Source organism: Mauremys reevesii, linkage group 2, assembly GCF_016161935.1.
Source record: "Mauremys reevesii isolate NIE-2019 linkage group 2, ASM1616193v1, whole genome shotgun sequence".
Classification (NCBI taxonomy): Eukaryota; Metazoa; Chordata; order Testudines; family Geoemydidae; genus Mauremys; species Mauremys reevesii.
In genome coordinates this window covers 10,926,113-10,948,352 of record NC_052624.1, presented here as the reverse complement: position 1 = coordinate 10,948,352, position 22,240 = coordinate 10,926,113, and the positions used below count along the sequence as shown (strand labels likewise).

The 22,240-nt window shown below is 43.0% G+C and overlaps 1 protein-coding gene across 13 annotated transcripts in view; it reads left to right on the top strand.

Moving 5' to 3' along the window:
• The first annotated feature begins 10,083 nt into the window (after nt 1-10,083).
• The window catches only part of MINDY4 (MINDY lysine 48 deubiquitinase 4), an 87,136-nt gene continuing 74,979 nt past the window's right edge, over nt 10,084-22,240 (top strand). For 7 of the 13 annotated variants that reach the window (XR_005593781.1, XM_039523207.1, XM_039523199.1 and 4 more), the window contains exons 1-4: nt 10,090-10,229; nt 15,230-15,507; nt 18,944-19,063; nt 19,908-20,128. Coding sequence is in view for 12 of the 13 variants with exons in the window: in XM_039523207.1 (XP_039379141.1) it covers nt 15,430-15,507; nt 18,944-19,063; nt 19,908-20,128 (419 nt within the window). In the remaining variant the exon portion in view is untranslated. The other 6 variants (XM_039523197.1, XM_039523204.1, XM_039523202.1 and 3 more) reach the window with 6 other exon arrangements.

The window sequence follows — 22,240 nt, the reverse complement described above, 5'->3', positions numbered from 1 at the left end:
CCACCGCCTAGGTAAGGCTTGGGAATCACCTACATGGAATGCATAGGAGCAATCACTTGAAGAAGAAAAGACGGTTACTCACCGTTGTAACTGTTGTTCTTCGAGATGTGTTGCTCCTATCCATTCCAGACCCGCCCTCCTTCCCCACTGTGGGAGTAGCTGGCAAGAAGGAACTGAGGAGCGGACAGGCCGGCTGGGGTATATATCCAGCCCCATAGCGGCGCCACTCCAGGGGGCGCCCAGCCGGCCCGCCGGAGTTGCTAGGGTAAAAATGTTCCGAAGAGCCGTGCACGCACGGCGCGCACACCTACATGAAATGGATAGGAGCAACACATCTCGAAGAACAACAGTTACAACAGTGAGTAACCGTCTTTTCTGAGCAGGTGTGACTAGTCGTGGCTCTGAGCAGGTGTGACTAGGCCTGGGTAAAAGGGGCACTCTCCAGGGTACACATCAGCTGATGTGTAAACACAGGGGGGACAGCGCTTGGGGGATAAACAAATGGCTACCAAAAAGTTTCAAGCCAGGGTTGTTGTAAAATTTTTAAAAAGGGCTAAAGAGGTAATGAGAAAAAAAAGATGCCCCCTATTGGAGGCTTTCAAACTGGCTTGTCTGAAAATGGGGAGGCAGAATCAGACTCTGGTTTAGAAAATTCCCCAGAGGGCTCTCTAGAGGGGTCCCCGTCTACTCCCAATGACCCTCACGGAGGTGCCTCTGATGTAGAATATGCTGCTAATGGTCCCGTAGAGGAACCCCCAAGTAACCCTGAAAATGCAGAGGTGTATATGGAGACAGTGAGAAATTGGCAACGTGAATTACCTAGATTTGGGGGGTCCGTGTATTGTGAGTAATTTCGCTTCCTCAATCTTGAGCAAATAAATTCAGCTCAGCAGGTTGTTGAAGCCCTACACAGGGGGATACAGTTAGTGCTCAGTGACGTTAACGGTAGGGTAGGCCCTGATGACTATGTTCAGTTACGTTTAGAGAGCCGTAATTTAACTAACCCTTTGTTTTCAGTCAGAAGAACTAGGGATGAGCTGTCTGCTGAGGATTTCTTAAATCAGACCTCAAAGCTGCTACAGAGCAACCGAGTTGCATGTCGATGGGACATTGCACCTCGTTGTGACAGTTGTAAAAAAGGAGTGGGGGCGCTCATAGAGCTTTAAATTCTATCCTTAGTAGTCAAATTATTCATAAAAAGAGACAATGTTTAGTAGACCTAGTTTACACTGGTACCAATCTGTGTTTTGCGGGTGGGCTCTTGGCCGTCAAGTCCGATCGTAAACATACGGACATGGAATTGTTAGCGGAGGCGAGAAAGTTGCATGAGAAACTGGGGTGGTCAGATAAAAAAAAGGTTATGCTCAGTGATGTAGCAAAGTTTGCACAGCATTTAGGAGTTAACATACAGGTGGTGCTGTATACGGCGAAAGGCAGCTGAGGCTTTTTTAAAACGGGGGGCACAGTGTACCCCAAGACTTATTTCATCCTGTTGCACGATGAGCATTACTGTGGGGTTCTGGATGTGAAAAAGTTCGGAGCGAAAAATTATTGTGAGTTTTGCCACACAGTGTACAGCCACGACCACTCTTGCAGGCATCATTGCCACCTCTGCTTGAGCGTAACGTGCTCAGATAGCGTGGCCGTGCAGCTGAGGTGTCCTAGCTGTAGACTGTATTGTCGGTCCAAAGAAAGTTTGGTCAGACATATCGACTGTGCATCAAAAAACCAAGTTGAATGCCTGTCTAAAACTTTGTGTGATAAGTGTCAGTCTTATGTGGACAAGCGGCACAGGTGTAAAGGGAGGTGGTGTAAGCAGTGTCAGGGTTTGATCATTGGTGATGTAGACAGCCACCTCTGTTTTATGGACAACCTTAGAAAGCCTGAATTCCTAGAAAAGTATATTTTTTATGATTTCAAATGCACGCAGGAGACTGGGTTGCATACTCCCAATTACATTTTTGCTATGTCCCTAAAGCCAGAAAAATCCTGGGAATTTAAGGGCGATAAGTGTCTTTCTATGTTTGTTAAGACCTTTATTGGCAAAGTTTTGGGACTACACGTTCCTAGCACACAATTCCAAAGATTACGATGAGTACTTTATCATTAGGCAGTTACTGAAAGAAAAGATGTGCCTAGAACTGATCACTCAGGGTAGTAAACTAATGTGTGTGTGGAAGTTAAGGCCCTGGGGATTCGTTTTATAGACTCTTTAAGCTTCTTGCCCATGAAGCTTAGCAAGCTACCGCAGGCGATGGGGTTTGAAGGGTGCAAAGGTTATTTTCCACATTTTTTTAAAACTTTAGAAAATCAAAATTACGTGGGGCCTATGCCCAGTGTGGAGCACTATGGTGTAGAAAGCATGATGCCCAGGGAAAAAGCAGTTTCTCGACTGGTATCGGGACCACAGCTCTGAGGCGTCTGACTTGCAGAAAGAGCTCGCGTATTACTGTCAGCAGGATGTCAAAATTTTGAGACAGGCTTGTATCCTATACAGAAAAGAGATTATGAAAATGACGGAGAAGGGAGATATAGTAGAGAAAGAACCTGGTAAATTCACCAAGATAAAACTGTGCATATATCCATTCCGGTACATAACACTAGAATCTGTCTGCATGGCTATGTACAGGTTTATGTTTTTGGAGCCTAACACAGTAGCTCTTCTCCCTCCAGACAATTATCACAGGCAGAAAAAGAGATATTCGACCCCATCTATTCAGTGGCTGTTGTATATCTCTCACAAAGAAAATATACAAATATGGCATGCTTTACAGGGTGAGGAACTACAGGTAGGCCCCTACTTTTTAGATGGTTATGCTGATGTTGATGGGGCATGCACAGCCTTTGAGTTTAACGGGTGTTTTTTCCACGGTTGTGTCACCTGTCACTGTGAAAAAGTACAAAACCCTATGATGGGGACATCTTTTGGGTTTCTTTATTACAAGACGCAGTTCAAGACTGACTCTCTAAAACGACTTGGTTTTGTAGTGAGGATTCTTTGGGAGCACAAGTGGGAGGTGATGAAAGAAATAGACAGGGATCTTGCAGACTTTTTAAACTGAGCCCAGTTACCCCAGCCTCTTGTGCCTAGGGATGCTCTTTTTTGGGGGAGGACAAATGCTATCTGCCTATATTACAAGCCTAACCCCGGGGAAGAAATCCACTATTATAATTTTACCAGCCTGTACCCTTTCATAAACAAAAGCAAAGAATAAATTATATTGGGGTGTCCGATAGGGTATGACAAATTTGGACCCCTTGCAAATTATTTTGGAATTGCAAAAATTAAAATGTACCCCCCGCGAGGCCTCTTTTCCCCACTGTTACCTGTCAGAGTGGGTGACAAGCTTATGTTCCCGCTATGCCGAACCTGTGCAGAAACCCAGCAGCGGGAAACATGCACCCATAATGACGAGGGCCATCCTGGAGACTTGGTGCACGGTGGAATTAAACGCGGCCATAGCGAAGGGGTACGCGGTGGCTAAAATCTATGAAATCTGGCATTTTAATGAAAAATCTGATGAACTCTTTTCAGAGTACATAAAATTACACCTCTGCCAGAAACAAGAGGCTTCAGGGTATCCTGGCTGGTGCACAGATGAAGAAAAACAAAGTAAGTATGTTAGTGATTTCTTCCAGAAAGAAGGCATGCGTTTACGCCAACATGAGATCAGATCAAACCTTGCTAAACACCAAATCGCTAAACTGTTTTTAAATTCTTTGTGGGGTAAATTCGGCCAAAGAAACAACCTACCCAACACCAGCATCGTGACAGACCCTGATGAACTCTTTCAGTACCTGTTTTCCCCCAATTACAAGGTTTCATCCTGCGAGTTTATCAATGATGAAACAGCATGTGTGTCTTGGAAGCACGCAAAAGAACGGTACTCTATCTCTGGCAATACCAATAGCCTGTTTCATCGCTGCTTATGCCTGCTTAGAACTATACAGCCTCCTAGATGGGTTGCAAGAGCGGTGTCTGTACCATGACAGTGACTCAGTGATATTTGTGAAAAAGGGTGGGTGACTGGAATCCTCCCTCTGGGGGATTATTTAGGGTACCTCACGAGCGAGATCCCACCAGATCAATGTAAATTGCCACGGGCACACAGGGGCAAAAGAAAATGCAAGCCTGTTATTTACCAGGCTGCACGTGGCAATAGACTATATTGGTAAGGGATGCAAGGAGAGTATTGGGTCACGATGCAAACTGCAGACACACACACACAACTAAAATTAATCAATTTAAAGTTTTATTGGGGATAATTACAAGGGGTAAGGGAGCAGCGTATGATTAGCTAATAGAGTTGATGAAACTTAAAACACACAATGACTAAATATCTACTAACAATATTTATAAACAAAGATGCAGCATTTAGTAATAACCGATACTTACAAGTACAAACCAACACATAACGACCGGCAAACGTAGAAACTGTTTGAAACACGTGAGCTGAGAGAGAGGCTTCGAGGTGATCAGGCTCGGTTACGGGTGTACACAGGATACACAGGATTCGTTTTTCTTTCTCCTCTCTCTGCCTGCACATGGCAGGCAGGCCTAAAGTACCAACTATGACATCATAGAAGAAGTGTCATAGGGGACGGGGCCCAAAACCTGTTTGTGTTCGTTTCTGATTGGCACAAGCAAAGTTTACACCAAGTAGGGGAGCAGGTGCCTTAAAGTCTGGCTTCGCCCCCAAAAGGTGAGGAAATGCATATTGTTTTAGAATGCATTCAACACTGAATGACAAAAGAAGAGGACAGGGCAATACCGGTATGGGCAAGTTTTACAGGATGCAGACAGGAACTCATCTCAACAATCAACACATCACTGAGTTTATGTTGGCAGGCCCGAAAACGTATGGGTATAAGCTGTCGGGAGGAAAGGCCTGTATGAAAGTCAAAGGTATTACCCTAAACATAGCAAACTGTGAAAAGATCAGCTTTGACAGTTTGAAAGATCTAGTCCTGGACTATTTCACGGGTCTGCGAGAAAACACCTAAAAAAAGATAGAGGTGCAGCAGCCCTCTATCGTAAGAAACAAAAATCAGTGGCAAATAGAGACAAAAACCCTTAAAAAAAATACAGAAAGTCCTTTACAACAAGAGGGCCCTAGGAGAAGGGTTTAAAACCCTGCCCTATGGCTATTGAAAAATGGATACGAGGTAGAAACACCCCTTTTCTGCAATTCTTGCAGGGCCTAGCAACTGCGGGAAAAGTTACTTTATAAAAAACGTGTTGGATAATGCCAAACAAACACTGTCTGTTATGCCTGAGAATATTGTGTGGTGTTACAGTTGTTAGCAACCTCTGTATAAAGAACTGCTCTGTAAATATGCCTTTATCAATTTTATGGAGGGGCTGCCTGATGCTTTTGACTATGACTGTTTCCTACTAATAAAGTAAACATGTATCAGAGGGGTAGCCGTGTTAGTCTGGTTCTGTAGAAGCAGCAAAGAATCCTGTGGCACCTTATAGACTAACAGATGTTTTGCAGCATGAGCTTTCGTGGGTGAATACCCACTTCTTCGGATGCAAGCAGAGATTGTAAACATGATTATATCATAGACGATCTGATGAACTCTGCTTGTGAAAGAGATGAAATTGAGAAAGCCTTTACCAAGTACGTGCATCACAGAAACCGAGCATTATGTATATGGTTCAAAATGTATTTTGTCAGGGAAAAAAGAGTCGCACGATTAACCTAAACACAAAGTACATGGTTCTGTTCAAAAACCCCAGGGATAAATTACAAATCGCTACGCTCGCTTGGCAAATGTACCCCGGCAAAGCTCAATTCTTTCTAGAAGCTTTTGAGGATACTGCCAAAAGAAATTATGGCTACCTGGTGGTGGATTTAAATGCTTCCACACCAGAAGCTTATAGACTAAGAACTGGTCTTTTCCCTCCAGAATGGCCGGCGGTTTATACTTTGAAAAGAACAACAGCAGGGTATAAAAAGAGATGAAATATTGGCAGGCCTCTTTTTAACAGCTGGGGCTGCTGACCGAAAACATGTCTAGCTGCGTGAAGAGAAACCTGGGCCTTTCAAAATTACTTAGCAAATCGTCCCCACAGCAGAGGAGGGCTATACTGTGTTCAGCCTCTGACAACCTAGTAGCAGCCATCTCAGAAATAGCGCTCAATACCTTAAAAGGAAACGTACCTTTGACACAGAATCAAGTGCGCATGCTGAAAAAGAGATGCACACTTATAAAAACTTTATGTAATAAAAGGGTTTCACTTAAAAGAAAGAAGCATCTGTTAAAGAAGTCTAGGGGGTTTATCAGACCTCTGTTAAGTTTTGCTATCCCTCTGATAACGGGGTTTTTAACTAATCGATAATGGAGTTTGCAGAAAAAAATGTACCTGGTGCCCAGCCGCCAGTTGGGGCAATTAAAAAACGAAAATTGGCTAAAAAAGCCAAATGGCTCAGTATGTAATGTTTTTTACATTCTAAAATTTTTAAAACTGGTAATGTTTTACTTTAAATAAAACATTTCTATACTTTTAAAAAAAAATAATCTGTGTCCTTTTTCTCAATTGGTCATTTTTTAAAAATAAAAACAAAACAACAACAGCAAAACACCAAACATCAAGTGTCTTTAAACCCCTCACTCGGGGTGCTTTATTGGTAACATGGCTATGCAAATCATTGCAAGATACACGTCTGGGCTTGTTGAAACATGTTTTGAGTAAGGTTAGGCATGCTCAAGAATTTAAATTTATTTTTTACAAAATTCATCACCATCCGGTCGTTTTTCACTAAGTCGTTAGAATACAATTTTAAAATCCAGTCAAAAGATATACCTTTGCTACGATGATGTAAGAAAAACAGGCAGTGATAGCCATAGACGACGGAGTGGGGGTCTTGTAATTGTCTATTGTGAAACACGTCTGTGGCATTTTTGTTTAAAAATTTCATAATGCTTTTAGGAAACACCACACTGTTTGGGGGGTGCCCATATGAATAAAAAAACTCTCCACGGTTACGCTCCGCCAGATACAAGGCGAGCCAGTGTTCACCTGGTTGGTTGTGTGGATGCGTGTTCACCACCAGACCTAGGGGTCTCTGAGACAGCTTTCCTACAAGGAGCCAATCGCAAGGGAACGCATCTAAGAAATTCTTTTTCGTGTAAGGATCCGTTGATAAGATACATGAAAGCTGCACGGTGTCCACGTTCATATATAGTCAAACAGAACGTTTCTCCTCTGATTATCTCTATGACATAGTCAAAAACCCCATACACAATCATATTGACGGTGACCGTTAAAGCCTTCCCAAAACGTATTTCTGCTCTCAGGTTCCCGGTTTTAATCAGGGAGTAGTGATCGGTGCATTCCTGGTCGGGAGACAGGTCAAAGGCAAATGAGGTGTAACCCTGTGCAAACTCCTCACGGTCAATTAACAGAGAACGATCTTTCATGTGTTTACCAGCCGTCTGTACCAAATTCATGTATTCTCTCACGCAGTGTCCTGCCTCGAAGTCTGGTTGCAGAAGCTTGGTCGGTATCTGTTCACCATCCACATACAAGGCCACAAAATTAATATTGTAATGTTTAAAATGAAAGGGATTTTTAGCGTAACTTCTGCGAAAGGCATCATTATCCACAAACCCTAGGACAAGCATTTTGGGTAACTGTCCCAAGAACAGGTTCTCCTGGTTACTGACTCTGCTGCCCGCGGGGATGCTAAACACTTTCATTCCCACACGGCCCACGGAGTATTTAGCATTATCGGTAAGCAGGACCTCCGCGTGCCCCAGACGGACACTCAGGGCCACCCGTACTTTCTTCACAAAAAGGGACGCTGATATAATGCACAGTTTAAAGCCTTCAACCGCACTGCCCATTAAACAGAAAGCGTCTTTACTGCAAGTCAGTTTAATTTTCACATCCACTCAGTTCAACAAAAGTTTTTCTTGAAAAAACAGGCTGCTGGGTAGATGACCCAGCAGCTCTACCGTTCTGCTCTGGGCTGTCAGCTTTGCACACCTCACAAACCCTAGATTCCCGCCATCCAACTCTGTTTCTTCGTGCTGTCCGACAGTGTCTTTGTAAACAGGCCAGTGGAAAATTGTGTGGCGAGGATGTCATTGCTGTAAATTAGCACCGATTCTATAAAGGCCCTTTAAGGGTTACAGTTGTTGCTTTTGGCTTATGAGGCAGTTTCCCAGTGTAACATCCAACTGACTGAAAACAGAGGCCACGGGGTAATTTACCAGACCCACCTCGGTGTCCACGGCGAGTTCAGTTCCGTCTCCTTTTACAATCTTGCAACACAGGTACAGCAGCGTGTTGTTTAAAACCATATAATCTATGCCATTCCCTGCTATAAAAAGGTCAATGGGGGCAGACTCCGTAACGGCCGATAGAGGCGGCACCTCAATGTAGATGCTTTTCTCAATGCTGGTCTGCATAGGGGCTATTTGGAACAAGTCTAGTTCGGATTTGGTGCACTCTTCAGACCTGCAGAGAACAAAAGCCATAATGATTAAAATATGTCTCTTTTACCAGACAGAGCGTGTCTCCTCTTTCGCCCAGGCTTCCTCTTGGACTTTCGCTTATGGATGGACCTGTGTCAAAGCCCTTCTTTTAAAGGGTTTTGGAGGACCTGTGCATCGCGAGTATGACATATTTCTCTTTCTCTTCCTCCTTTTAATGTACACCAGCCCCGATCCTTCCTGTGAAGCTGTATTCCTCACCTTCTCCAGAACAGCACAGGAGACAAGACCTACCACGTCTTTAGCTATGTTTTGAGCAGCATTTTCAGGACGAAACCCATCCTAATTGGTAGAGGACAGCGGGAAGAGTTTTTAGAGGGGTCACACAACCCACTTCCAGATGGGTCACCCCCGCCTCAGAAGTCGCCCTGATTTGTCAAATCTCCTCTTGGGGCAGTTCTTTCAGGACGAAACCCATCCTGATTAAGATCTCCACCCACCACCCTCTGCCAGAGGGGTCACATGACACACCTTGTTTCCAGTCATGTGGCCGCCTTGACCCCAGAAGTAATACCCCCATGGGACGGGACTTCCAGTGACAGGTGGGAGGGACTAGGGGATCAAGGGGTGGCGCTTAAGGGGCCAACAGGCGGGGTTAGGGTTTGATTGACGATACGGCCCTTATACTACTACTATAAGTCATGGACATTGAGTCTTCACATATAAACATTGCCAAAACATACCATTCACTAAGGGACCAGCTCATTCTGGACATACATGTACAGTACCATATATATAGCACACAAGGTTTTGTGAACCCTGTATCTTGATAATCCCTGCTCAGGCCATCTACCATGGCATGAGTAAGATCATCATCCCCAGAGGTTTCATCTCCTCCAGGCCCACAGGAACTTAATCAATTCACATTAGACCACATGATCTTCTCACCCAGCAACAAGACCTCTGACAGGGCTGTAACTAGGGCAGGGCGAGCATGACAGGCACACAGGGCACAAAGCTGGGGGCAGCGTCAGTTGAACAGAGGGTGCTCAGCCCACCTGCAGGATTTGACCCAGCAGCATCAGCCACAGTGCTCAGCATGCTCCCCGCCCCCCAATACTGGAAAAATTGCATGAACTCCATCTTAGGTCCCTAGCTTCCATTTTAAAATAAGTGTCACTTCACCATTGAAAAATTGCAGGCTGTATACTAATTGGAAGTTGTGGAGCAGATGATTGCTACAAGTAGAATGAAGTACGCCCACGAAGTATCTCTGGGCTTAGCATGCCCAGTAGAAAGTTAAAATGGAAACAACTAAAGATTGCTATAGGCCTAAAGGTTACTTAGGGTCCCACAGCTGAAGATATGGGTCACTAAAGGCTACAGAGTAGAAGCTAAAGGTTACTGGGGGTTGTTAAAACTGCTGGACACACATAGAGCAAAAATAGGCTAAAGATAAAACGTGAGACTAAAGGGTGAGATCTGGAGCATGCTCAGTAAAGGTCTCGGTGCTGATAGAATAGTACCGGTATATCAGGCAGTCAAATGAGATAGTTGAGAGAGATTGGAAATCTGACAGAGCAGGCAGAAGAGCTGCTGGAAGGATCGAGGAGACGACCCTTAGGGGTTCTGAGGAGAGAGTGACAGTTTAGAACCCTGAGAACACTGCTGTAGAGAGCATCCACCGCTGCAGCCGCATCACCAGCAACTCTAGCAGCCACAGTGCCGTAACACCAGCTGCACCCATACGTCTACGGCAGCAATACAAATAACCAACAGAGGAAGTAAGCTTGCTATTAAATTTCAGTATATAGTGTACCATAGTTTAGTAGTAGTAGTATTATGTATAAGTGTGTGTGTGTGAATAAAAGTTTATTCATTAAAGTTCATATAGGAAAATTGCAAAGTACAAAGTAAGCACTGCTGTCTGAGACCCGTTACAGATTGGCCACCTACTCCGGATCGTATCCATGTAGTGTCATTTGAACTGTACATCACTGCAGTTCAGATGCTCAGACTTACATTAAGGAATTGTGTCTGATATTTACTTTTAGATTATAGTGTAGTACAGATTATTTAGTTATATTAATAAAAAGATACTTTGTTGTGGAAAAGAATACTGCCTGTGGCAATCATTTTATCAGAAGTTTATATCTGTGTCCTTTGGTGTTTAACTGTCCTGGAAACCCATACCTTGGGAGGGATAGATTAAGGGGGCAATGAGGTTATTCTAGGGGTTCTGCAATCCATTTTTTTGGGATAATACCCCTCCCCGTAGGATCGGGCCCAGTGACTTTGGCTGGAGCAGGCTCTCCCCACAGGGCTAGGACCACGGCAACAGGCAGGCAGGGCACTAAGTACTGCCAACTGCTGAAGTGTGAGTCAGATATGCCCCCTGCCAACCCAGCCCACCTTCTGCAGTCCAATAGGGGGGAGGGAGGCGTCACTCCGTTTTTACAGCCTCAGGTTATGGAGCTGGTGGGAGCAAGTCCACCTTGCCAGCAGCAGTCAACTGCCCCAGCACCTGCAGTGGGGGCTGAGCTCAGACTGTGTGACCGTGAGACCAGCAACCATGGGGCTGGGGCAGAGCAACCAAAGGGAGCCAAAGGGAGGTGGTTCCACTCTGCACTCAGGGAACGTGGGAAAACTGACATGGCTGCAAAGGCAGGTTTCCAGGTGGCGAGCGCAGTGTGACTGGGCTGCTGAGAGACAGGTGCCCCAGGGGGATCAGTACTGCAGGGAGTGCCTCAGGGAGCATCTCATGGCAGCCAGGCTCCACAGGCAGGGGTTCAACTTCAGGAAGTGTCCACTGAGCAACTTTGGGCAGAGGCAAGACTGCGTCAGGGACACAGCTCTGAGCTGTACTGCCCACCCTGCCTGGGGAGCACCCAGCCCAGTGTTGGGGAGGTCTGGATATTGGGGGGACCATCCCAGGAGGGTAGGGTGATGGGGACCACTCCCTCAGTGGAGGGTTGGATGCATGTGAGGGGGCCCCACATCAGGCAGGGCTCCCCACCTTTGCAGGCAGGCTCGGCAGCCACGCTCTCCGGGTGCTTAGTCCAGCCGTGCACAGAAGTCAAGGTGGCAATACACCATGCTATGCCACCCTTATAGTAAATTAATGTTAACAATTAATGTTTTGACTTATTTTGCTAATTTAAAATGACCTTGGTAGACATTTGCCAGTGTTGAAATGAAAGTTACCGTATTGATTTGAATAAAACCTCATTTTTTAAAAACAGATGTACAGGTAATATATATATTGTGTGGATGCGGTCCATGTAACACAGAGAGCTGCGTATGTGGTCCACGTTAGTAAATAGGTTGAGAACTATTGCCTCAGCCTCTCATAACAACTAGTGGCAGCTCCTCTGGCTCAGACCCCAACACCACATGGCATCTCTCTGGAGGAAGGTAGCCACAGAAACACTGATCCAGTTTGGGAGCTTTTCTGTGATGGGGTAGAAAAGCTGGAGATAATGATGTTCTGCCTCTGAGAAGTTGGCAGCTAAAAATTGTAACAAAACATCATGCCCGATGGATCTACCCCACTCACCCCATGCCGATTATTGGTCCGGTTCTAAATCCTGTGAGGGCTAGCTATTGACCGACTCTTTTAAAACAGCCCCAAGCTATTTGTGTTTCAGGTCCACTTAGAGAAGCAAAAAGAGCTACAACCTCCTGGTTATAATAGAAATAGAGCTTTTTCTTCCACTGAGCTCCAGGAAAGAAACATCAAGAAAGCTAACAAAGCAGAAGTCTACCACTCTCTCAATCAGGAGATAGGGAAGACAGGGGACAAGGGAGAAGGGAGAAGGCAATGGCTACTAGGCAGACTCCTGGAGGACAAGGTCTACTCCCATCTTCTCTTGTTTCTGCAGGCTCCTCCTCCCCAACATATCAGCTTTGAAAATGCCCATGTTCAGGATTATAGGACCTACTTCAAAGGCAGCATGGAGTCAGGTAGTGATAGACAATTACGTCAGCAAGCAGGCGGGTGGCTCACTATGCTCTCCTGTATGCAGAGGCACTAATCTCTGGGACTGCTGTATCTGTCATAATGTTTAGCCTGTGGCCCTATATTTGATTTGGCAGGAGAAAAACAAACAATGTACTTGCAGATCACCTCAGCAGAAACAGCACTCAGATGCATAAATGGTCCCTAAAGGACAAGTTGGTTCAGACCAACTTCTGCAGCTGGGGTCCAACCAGTTGTGGACCTGTTTACAATGAGGTCCAACAAGAAGCATTGCCTCTTCTGTTCCAGAGCAGGCAGTGCCAGTATCTCTATCAGACCCTTTCTTTCTGCACTAGGGAAGAGTTTTGATACATGCTTTTCCATTGGTCCATAAGGTAGTAAGAAAGATACACCAGAACAGGGTAAGGATGATTCTTCTTTGAGTGCTTACTCATTCACTCCATGTTAGGTGTGTGCATGCCACATGCACTGTTGCCAGAGATTTTTCCCTCAGTGGTATCTGCTGGGCTGGCAATAGTGCACTCTAGAGCTGCACACTCATGCACTAGTATAAGGGGCACTGCCGGCCATGGACCCTCTCAGCTTCTTCTTACTGCCCATGATGGTTGCTGGAAAAGGTTGGAATTGGAAAAGGTTCAGAAAAGGGCTACAAAAATGGAATGGCTACCATACGAGGAGCAATTAATAAGATTGGTACTTTTCAGCTTGGAAAAGAGACGACTAAGGGGGGATATGATAGACGTCTAAAAATCATGACTGGTGTGGGGAAAGTAAATATGGAAGTGCTATTTACTCCTCATTACACAAGATCTAGGGGACACCAAATTAAATTAATAGGCATCAGCTTTAAAACAAAAAGGAAGTACAGTATTTTTTTCACACAATGCAGAGTCAACCTGTGGAACTCCTAGCCAGAGGATGATGTGAAGGCCAAGATTATAACAGGGTTCAAAACAGAAACTAGGTAAGTTCATGAAGAACTGGTCCATCAATGGCTATTAGCCAGGATGGACAGGAATGGTGTCCCTAGCCTGTTTGCCAGAAGCTGGGAATGGGCGACAGAGGATGGATCACTTAATGATTATCTGTTCTGTTCATTCCCTTTGGGGCACCTGGCATTGGCCACTGTCGGAAGACAGGATAACTGGGCTAGATGGACCTTTGGTCTGACCTAGTATGGCCATTCTTATGTTCTTAGGACCCCTCTTGCTTTGGCAAGTCTTCCCTGTGGTTTTTGGACTCTAATTCTTTGTTGTTGTTTTTAACATAGTTTTTAGTGTATACAGATATTGTAGTTAGAGCAGTATAAAGTCGTTGTCTATGAATTTTTAGTTTGTACCAACTTCACTATTTTTTTTATGTAGCTTGTTGTAAAACTAGGCAAATATCTAGAAGAGTTGATGTACCCCTTGGAAGACCTCTGCATACCCCCAGAGGTATGCGTACCTCTGGTTGAGAATCACCGATCTAGAGTATCAATCTGTTTAGGGAAGGGGCCCTCTGTACATGGTCAATTATAATGTACAGCACACCAAGTGAAGGCACATCCACAGAAAAGTGAAATGGAAGTTAATTTTTGGCTTGCGTAAGACAGCAAAATGTGGCATGCCAACCTTGATTTCATTGTGATACTCTGAAATTCATCTTAATGCATGTTTTATTATGCATTTTCAATACAATGAACTATGAAAAATTCTTGTATTTGACTCCCTTCAACTCACCTCAGAATTTGTAATAGAAAATGTATAGCAGCCTACATACAGTGTTCATGTTTTACTAAGATCTTACAAGGGTATTTCCACTGCTGAACGCGCCCACCTCTACAGAAGCTGCCAAGGTAGAAAAATTCAGCTTCCATGTTACCTTACTAGTTTCTGGTGTTTGAAAAGTGAATCATTTGCTGCTACAATATGATTGCAAACAATCTCTCTACTCTGTATTTCGCACTGGTGGGACTGTTGCCACGCTACCGTGAGTAGTTCTGGTGCCCACAATTCAAGAAGGATGTTGAGAAATTGGAGAGGGTTCAGAGAAGAGGTGTGAGAATGATCAAAGGATTAGAAAACATGCCTTATAAGAGACTCAGATATCCATCTATTTAGTTTAAAAAGAGAAGCTAAGGGGGTAATTTGATTACAGTCTTAGTATCTACATGGGGAACAAATATTTGATAATGGGCTCTTCAGTCACGCAGAGTTATTCCAATGGCTGGAAATGAAGCTAGATACATTCAGCCTGCAAGGAATAGATTTTTGCCAGTAATGGTAATTAACCACTGTAACAATTTACCAAGGACCATGGGTGATTACCCATCACTGACAATTATTAAATCAAGATTGAATGTTTTTTTTTTCTAATATATACTTTAAGAATTATTTTGGGGAAGTCCTATGGCCTATTTTATATAAAAGGTCGGACTATATGAACACAGTCATGCCTCCTGGCCTTGGTATCTATGAAATTGTTCCTTTAGGATGCCTTCAAGAATGTTAATAGCTTCATGTTGTCATATGTAATAAGCATACCTCTTAAATGTCAACATTGACATTAGAGTTTAAGGTGGACCTAGAAAAGTACTCACTAAAATGAATAGACACATTTTCATTAAATATGTTGGTAAATAATTTAGAAAATCTTGGGTAAATTGAGATTTGAGTATTATGATCCAAAGTTGAGAATGGTTTCCTTGGAATCTCATGTTTACAATATATTGAACTTTAATTGAAATATTATGCACACTGGTTGCATACTGAGTGTTAACACAAGAGCTGTTTTCAGCTGCATGAAAAATCTGCTTTCTCACAGAGGGGAGGAGTTCTCTGGCCATCTCTGATGACACACAGTCTCCATGGCAACAAATCCATGACAAGGCAACAGAGGAGGGTACTGCAGGCTGCAATTTGAGCTGTCTGCTTCAGGAATGCAGTGGTTAATGGCTGTACGGAAGAGCTAGGAAGTCAGCAAATTTTAATGACCAATTTTGATCAAGTAAAGAACACCCCTGTATGTTTTGGAATAAAATGGATAACTCTTTTGTGGAAGAAGTGGCTGCATCTTTGGTTAGAGAATTTCTCAGCAGAAAGGTAATTTTGTCTCATTTTGCTCCAGTCAATGCATGTGCGAGACCCTAGCAAAACAACACATGAACAGCCCCCCAGTCATCTGAAAGAGATTAAGGGATGCTAGGGGAGAGGAGAGAATTTTTCCAGTTTTTGGGCGGTTGTATCTAAATGGTAACAAGCTACTAGAATAAAAACAATAGACTACATTTCCCATAAGGCATTTCTTTAATAGTAACACTTCTGAATACGGAAGTTGGGTTTTATCTAGCTTAAGAAACATGACTTTGCATATAACAATCTGTTTTGTTGAAAATGCCCCCATCAACATTTTAAAAAAAGGTTATGGAATATTTCTGGGGGCTACTGGGAAGTGTCCATTCTGATGCTGTCCAAATATTAGGTGTCCCAAACCTAATAGAGATCAAGCAGTCAGAATGCATGTAGGGAGCAGGGGAATACAGAGAAACAGCACAATCATGAATTACGCATAGAGAACTGATTTTGTCAATGTAAAAAAATCCCATTCTAAATTTAGTTTTCAAACATTCATGCAGCTCCCTCTGGAAAGTTTCAAATACTAAAGGGAAAACTGAAATCCTGATAAGGATTTATTGAAAAACTAGTTTTTCTGGAAGCCCCATTTAAAAATTTTACTCCATGTAAGGCATTATGGAGCACTCTAAATAATGTTCTTGGTGCTCATACCAAACTTAGGCTCAGAAATCAAAAATCCTATTTTCAGAATCATAGAATGATAGGACTGGAAGGGACCTCGAGAGGTCATCTAGTCCAGTCCCCTGCACTCATGGCAGGACTATTATCTAGACCATCCCTGACAAGTGTTTGTCCAACCTGCTCTTAAAAATCCCCAATGATGGAGATTCCACAACCTCCCTAGGCAATTTATTCCAGTGTTTAACCACTCTGACAGTTAGGAAGTTTTTCCTAATGTCCAACCTAAACCTCCATTGTGGCAATTTAAGCCCATTGCTTCTTGTCCTATCCTCAGTGGTTAAGAAGAACATTTTTTTTCTCCCTCCTCCTTGTAACAACCTTTTATGTACTTGAAAACTGTTATCATATCTCCTCTCAGACTTCTGAATTAAGGGCCTAGTTGGTAGGGATTATAGAAAGCACTACCTTCATACATCTCTGTACTATCCACTCCTCACCTCATAATATTCTCCATCTGCACTGATGCCTATTAGAGCTATAATTTTGGTATATGGGTTGAGATAAGGATAAGTTTATGGAGGGGAAGGTATGATAGGATAACGGGTTTAGTCAATAGGTCAATAACGTGCCACACTGGTAATTAGTACAAAGGGTCAATGTTGGGATATTGTTAGCCTTTTCCAGAGGGTCTGGCTGGAAAGTCTTGCCCACATGCTCGGGGTTCAGCTGATCGCCATATTTGGGGTCGGGAAGGAATTTTCCTCCAGGGTAGATTGGCAGTGGCCCTGGAGGTTTTTCGCCTTCCTCCGAAGCATGGGGCAGGGGTCGCTTGCTGGTGGATTATCTGCTACTTGAAGTCTTTAAATCATGATTTGGAGCATTCAACAGCAGAGTCAAGGGAGAGAATTAGTACAGGAGTGGGTGGATCGGCTTATGTGGCCTGCATCTTGCAGGAGGTCAGACTAGATGATCATAATGGTCCCTTCTGATCTTGAATTCTATGATTCTACGATTCTATGAGATAGTTAGGATTCCAGGATCCAGATGCTGTTCCCATCCATGGGAATTAGTTTTAATTCTCTATTTGCCTTATGCTATCAACTCTTTGTTTCAAAGCACAATAGAAGTTATCTGCCAAGATGACATTTTACCAAGATGTTTGGCTAAAAATACTGCATTTCTTTTTAGATTAGATGTATACATAGAACACTTAGCGAGCCACTACTAAAATTATCAGTTTAATCTGAGCAGTGGGATGGTGGCAGAATGGGCAAATACAAGACTTGCTTCAAGGTCCCTCACATCCAAAACCTAGAACCTGTGCCAGATTCATCTCCCTTCATGATTCATCTCTTCTCTTCTTCCATTAAGCAAGAGACACATTACAATTGAAAAGAGGCTGCTTTTATTTCATTTCTGCCATAGTGCTTTTTGTGTTTATGTGACTTTCTATGGAGCTACTTCATAGCTCAGAAGCATGGTGTCTGCAGCAGAGAATCATTCACTAGCAGTTTCGCCACACATCTTTGTGACTGAAGCCAGCCACCTTAACTCCTTATAGCAATCTCTCAGCATAACTATCAAGTAGGAATCTCATGTCTCATGAGAGCAAAGTAATTTGTTTTGCTGGATTTTAGCTTCAACTTTCCCATTGTTTACACTAAAATTGGGATTCTTCTCCAAAGCTAACATTTCAGTGCAATTTTGTATGGAGTCTTTCTAAAGCAGAGATTTTATAAAATATTCATGTATAGATCTAATATTTGAATCTTGTCCTGGGACTGCTGTTAATCATTTTTGTGTAACCTTTTAACTCAACCTGATTCATAAGTTCACTAAGTAGTTTAGAAAGAGACTTCATATAACTAAAAGTGGTGCTTTGCTTCTCTTAACTGGAGAAAACCACAAGAGTTCTGTGGAAGTGTACATTTTGAAGTTTTGGATTGGTTTTTAGCCTGCTTTAAAGTAGTTAACCATGTTTTGAAATACACTGTTAAGGTCTCTTCAGATCAATTCCAACATTTTATGTTTGACAAAAGGTAATACATTACAAAGCAGATTCAAGTTATTATTTACTAATGGTCAAATACTTTCTGAAAATATTCAACAGTTTGTGCAACGCAGGAGGAATATGAGGACTTCTAGACAGCCATTATCAGATGTCATGCATGCCTGATTGACCTTTGAACATACAATACAGCTTGTTTTCTACACATGAGACCTGATCAGTGGAAGTATTTAGACTATAAAAACATAAGATACTGTTTCAGATACATTTTATGAACTCTCAGCATCCTCTTAAAGATTTTCATCTGCTGCCTAAATATTCTGGGAATTTATATTCACAACAGGCCTAGTTTTCACTAGTACTATCAGCAGCCCCATCAGATATTAATGAGATTCTTAAATTCAGCACCTATGAAAAAGTCAAGCCACTGGTATACATATTTCATAACCAAGCTTTATTGATTTTTTATATATTGTGAGCCTATAGATTTTATTCCCGATGTAAAAGCACTGTAGCCATGCTTTAAGCATCACCTTGGAAAATGTAACCATTGTGTTTGCAGGCTTCCCTTGATTAATTATAAAAAGTTTAGATAACACAGCAATAGTTACATTATCTAAGATAATAGGAAGTTTAAGCATTAGTGCTGTATGTGCTGTAGCATTTATAGCAAGCTTCAAATTAGGTATGACCTATTGAATAAAGATGTTGTAAACTTTAAAGTTGTACTATGTTTCCTGCAGTATTGCTAAAATTGACATTTCTTCCCTTGAGGGTTTAAAAAAGACAAGTGCCATTATGGACAGAGAATTTCCACGTACTGCACTTAGCATCAACAATAGAAATGAACTGCGAAATGTTTTGCATCTACAATCTTTGTACAAACAAAATAAGGTAAGGGAATTTTCAGTTTTGTACTTAAGTGACCAAAAGTTGTATGTTATTACGTGTTAAAAGCAATCTTAAAAAACTGGTCAGACAAGAATCATCATTGCTTTTCATGCTCAGCTTTGTACGGTTAAACAGTGTAGTTTTTTTTACTGGTTTTGAAGGACTTATGTTTTGTTTAATATCTTTTCCTTGTTACATTTACACAGAAGTGGTTGACACCCAATATTTCTGACTTTTTTTTAAACCAACATTTGAGAAATATAGTTCAACATGCATGATTGTATTTACTTATATCTAATTGGATAGCTAATGCTAGCTGCAGAACTTCAGATTTTTTTGCAAGAAAAACGGAACAGAAATCAGAAGTTTGAGTTGAGTTATTATTGTATGTATAATACTCTAGTTCATTCAATCCATTATGGTCAGTTTCCCAAGCAGTAGTTTCTTCCTGGAATAAACATACCACTTTAGTCATTTGTTTGGATATTGTATTAAGAAATATTTTAAAATATGAAGCCAAGAAAGAAGGACTGGAGAAAGAATGTTTTGTTTCACTGTCTGCCTATTCTGTTTTAAGCTTCTGACTCTTAAGAATCTTTAAGGTGTAAAATAAACTAGATCTCTGAGTACTCAACATTCCTTAATATTTTCCTGAATCATACCATTTATGAACTAACATGACTTTATATCTGCAAAACCCCTCAGTGCAGCCTAAAAGACCACGAGTCAGTTTAAACTGCTGCACTGTAAAACTAAAATGTTTCTTAATCTTCTTTTTTAACTAAAGTTAACTGGAGACTTTCACTAGTTGTAAAGCAACGTATTCCCTCCTCCTCCTCCTCCCTAGGCAAAGGAGAATCCACTGAAAACAATTCTTGAAGTTATCACCAACTATTTTCTTGAACATTTTGGGACTACCAGATGTATCGCAAGTCCTGCAGCTTCAGTTCTACAAGCTAAGAGCTCACAGCCTAGGTGTATAGAAACATCATCAGTTAATGATTACTTAGATGAAGACATGCATGGCAGAACAACAGTGTCTGATGCAAGTAAAACTGAGGTTTACAGGTATAGTCCCATTTTACTTTACATAAGTGTGTATGCAGTCTAATCCCTACATTGAGAATTACAAGTATGAAGAGGATTCAGTTTTGTCATCTTTTCCAAGTTGCCTTTAGCTTGGCACACTATTAAAAGGGCACTATGATGAATATAGGTAAATATATTCTAAATTGAAACAATCCTTTTAATTATGTGCTCCTTGAGATTTGTTTTAGGGTACCCTCTGCTATCATATTTGGTGTTTGACAATCTCTCTATCCTACATCTTCATTCTGCTGTACAAGGGGCCCTGAGCTATTATAGATGTTTGAGAAAGTTCAGATATGAATGCATGCCTTTAAGTCAGCAGTGAGCAAACTGGGGCCAGCCTATCAAGGTAATCTGATTGTGGGCCACAAGACATTTTGCTGATGTTGACTGTCTGCAGACATGTCCCCCAGAAGCTCCCAGCCACAATGAGATTACCCTGATGGGCCACAGGTTGCCCATTACTGCTTTAAGTAGTGATAAATATCTAGGCAAAAAATTCTCTTATATGTAACTAGAAATAAAATACATAGGATCAGAATAATAAAAAAGGCATGATTGTATTCTTTTCATCCCTACAAACTTAACCTCAAGTATTTTGAACCCCTTTCTACCCAAGCGTATATCCTGCAGGATGGAACTTGTACAAATCCTTTCTATGACTTATTTTGAATATTAATGTCCCCTTGTTAAGATGTTTATGTTTAGTTTATGCTAGATACTATGCTTCACCTGAATACTTTTAGAAGCAGGTTCTTCTATTGGCTAGATCAGGGGTTGGCAACCGTTCAGAAGTGGTGTGCCGAGTCTTCATTTATTCACGCTAAGGTTGTGTGTGCCAGTAATACATTTTAACGTTTTTAGGTCTCTTTCTACAAGCTTATAATTTATAACTAAACTATTGGTGCATATAAAGTAAATAAGGCTTTTAAAATGTTTAAGAAGCTTCATTTAAAATAAAATTAAAATGCAGAGTCCGCTGGACTGGGGGCCAGGACCCAGGCACTGTCAGTACCACTGAAAATCAGCTCATGGGCTGCCTTCAGCACCCGTGCCATAGGTTCCCTACCCCAGGGCTAGATCAATTGAAGTCCCAGAGCCTCAGGCAATTGCTTTCAAGTAATCTGTAGCTGCCAGCACTTTAGTCTTTGTTCCTTTAGCAGGGTCAATGAGCAGGCAGGCTGAACAAAGTGGATTTTTAAGTGTGTTTAAAAAAAAAAAAAAACAGCTTGTCTTTCCAGTAGCCAGAAAGCCTAACCCCACATGAAGGACAAGCCCTACAGACGTGGAGGTTTGCAGCAGTGCAAGAGATTTGGAAACCAAACGCTTTTATAAACGTCCACCAACTCTCCCTCCCCCCAGTGAGAGGATTTGAAACTAGACTAAACGATCTCTCCCCACCCCCGCACTGGGGAGCTGCCCCCCTGGGGACATTTCTCTTGAACAAGCGGCCCCTCCCGGGCAGCCCCGGTCCCTAGTATCAGCCCCCGTAGGGGGGAGGGTCCCCCTCAGCATGTAAGAGTCAGGCCACAATGAATCACCTCGTCCCCCCCCACAGCGCCTACATCCCCGCGCCACAGCGACAACCCGCTCCAGACCCCTCCCCGGGCTCGCGCCCTCCGCTCTACTTATACACCTCCGTCGCGCATGCGCAATGAAGCGTGCGGCCGTTCTTTCCCTCCCCCCGCCTCCCGCGCGCAGGAGGCGGGAATGATTGACCAGCGAGCTCTCCGCTCCCGACGCGATCGCGAAGGTTTACTCTCTTTCTTGTGCCTCGGTGGGACTCTATGATCCTCACCCTCCAAAGCCAGGCGGCTCTAGTCTCCGGGCTTGCGCAGTGGTTCCCTGGCGGAGGCCGGAGGGGGAGGGCAGGGGGGAGTGCCCAGCTCCTTTTAAAGAGACACACACACGTTCAGCTTTCCTCTCCCCATGTTGGGGTTTCAGGGTGCAGCCAGGGGAGGTGACCCCACTGACATGCCTGGTGTCGCCTCCCTTCTCTGTTGCTCCAAAGGTGGCTTGAGTAAGGTGAGCTGCCAACTCTCACAGTAGGAGGTGCTTTTTTTTAAAGCCCCAGCTCCAGGAATCAAGTGA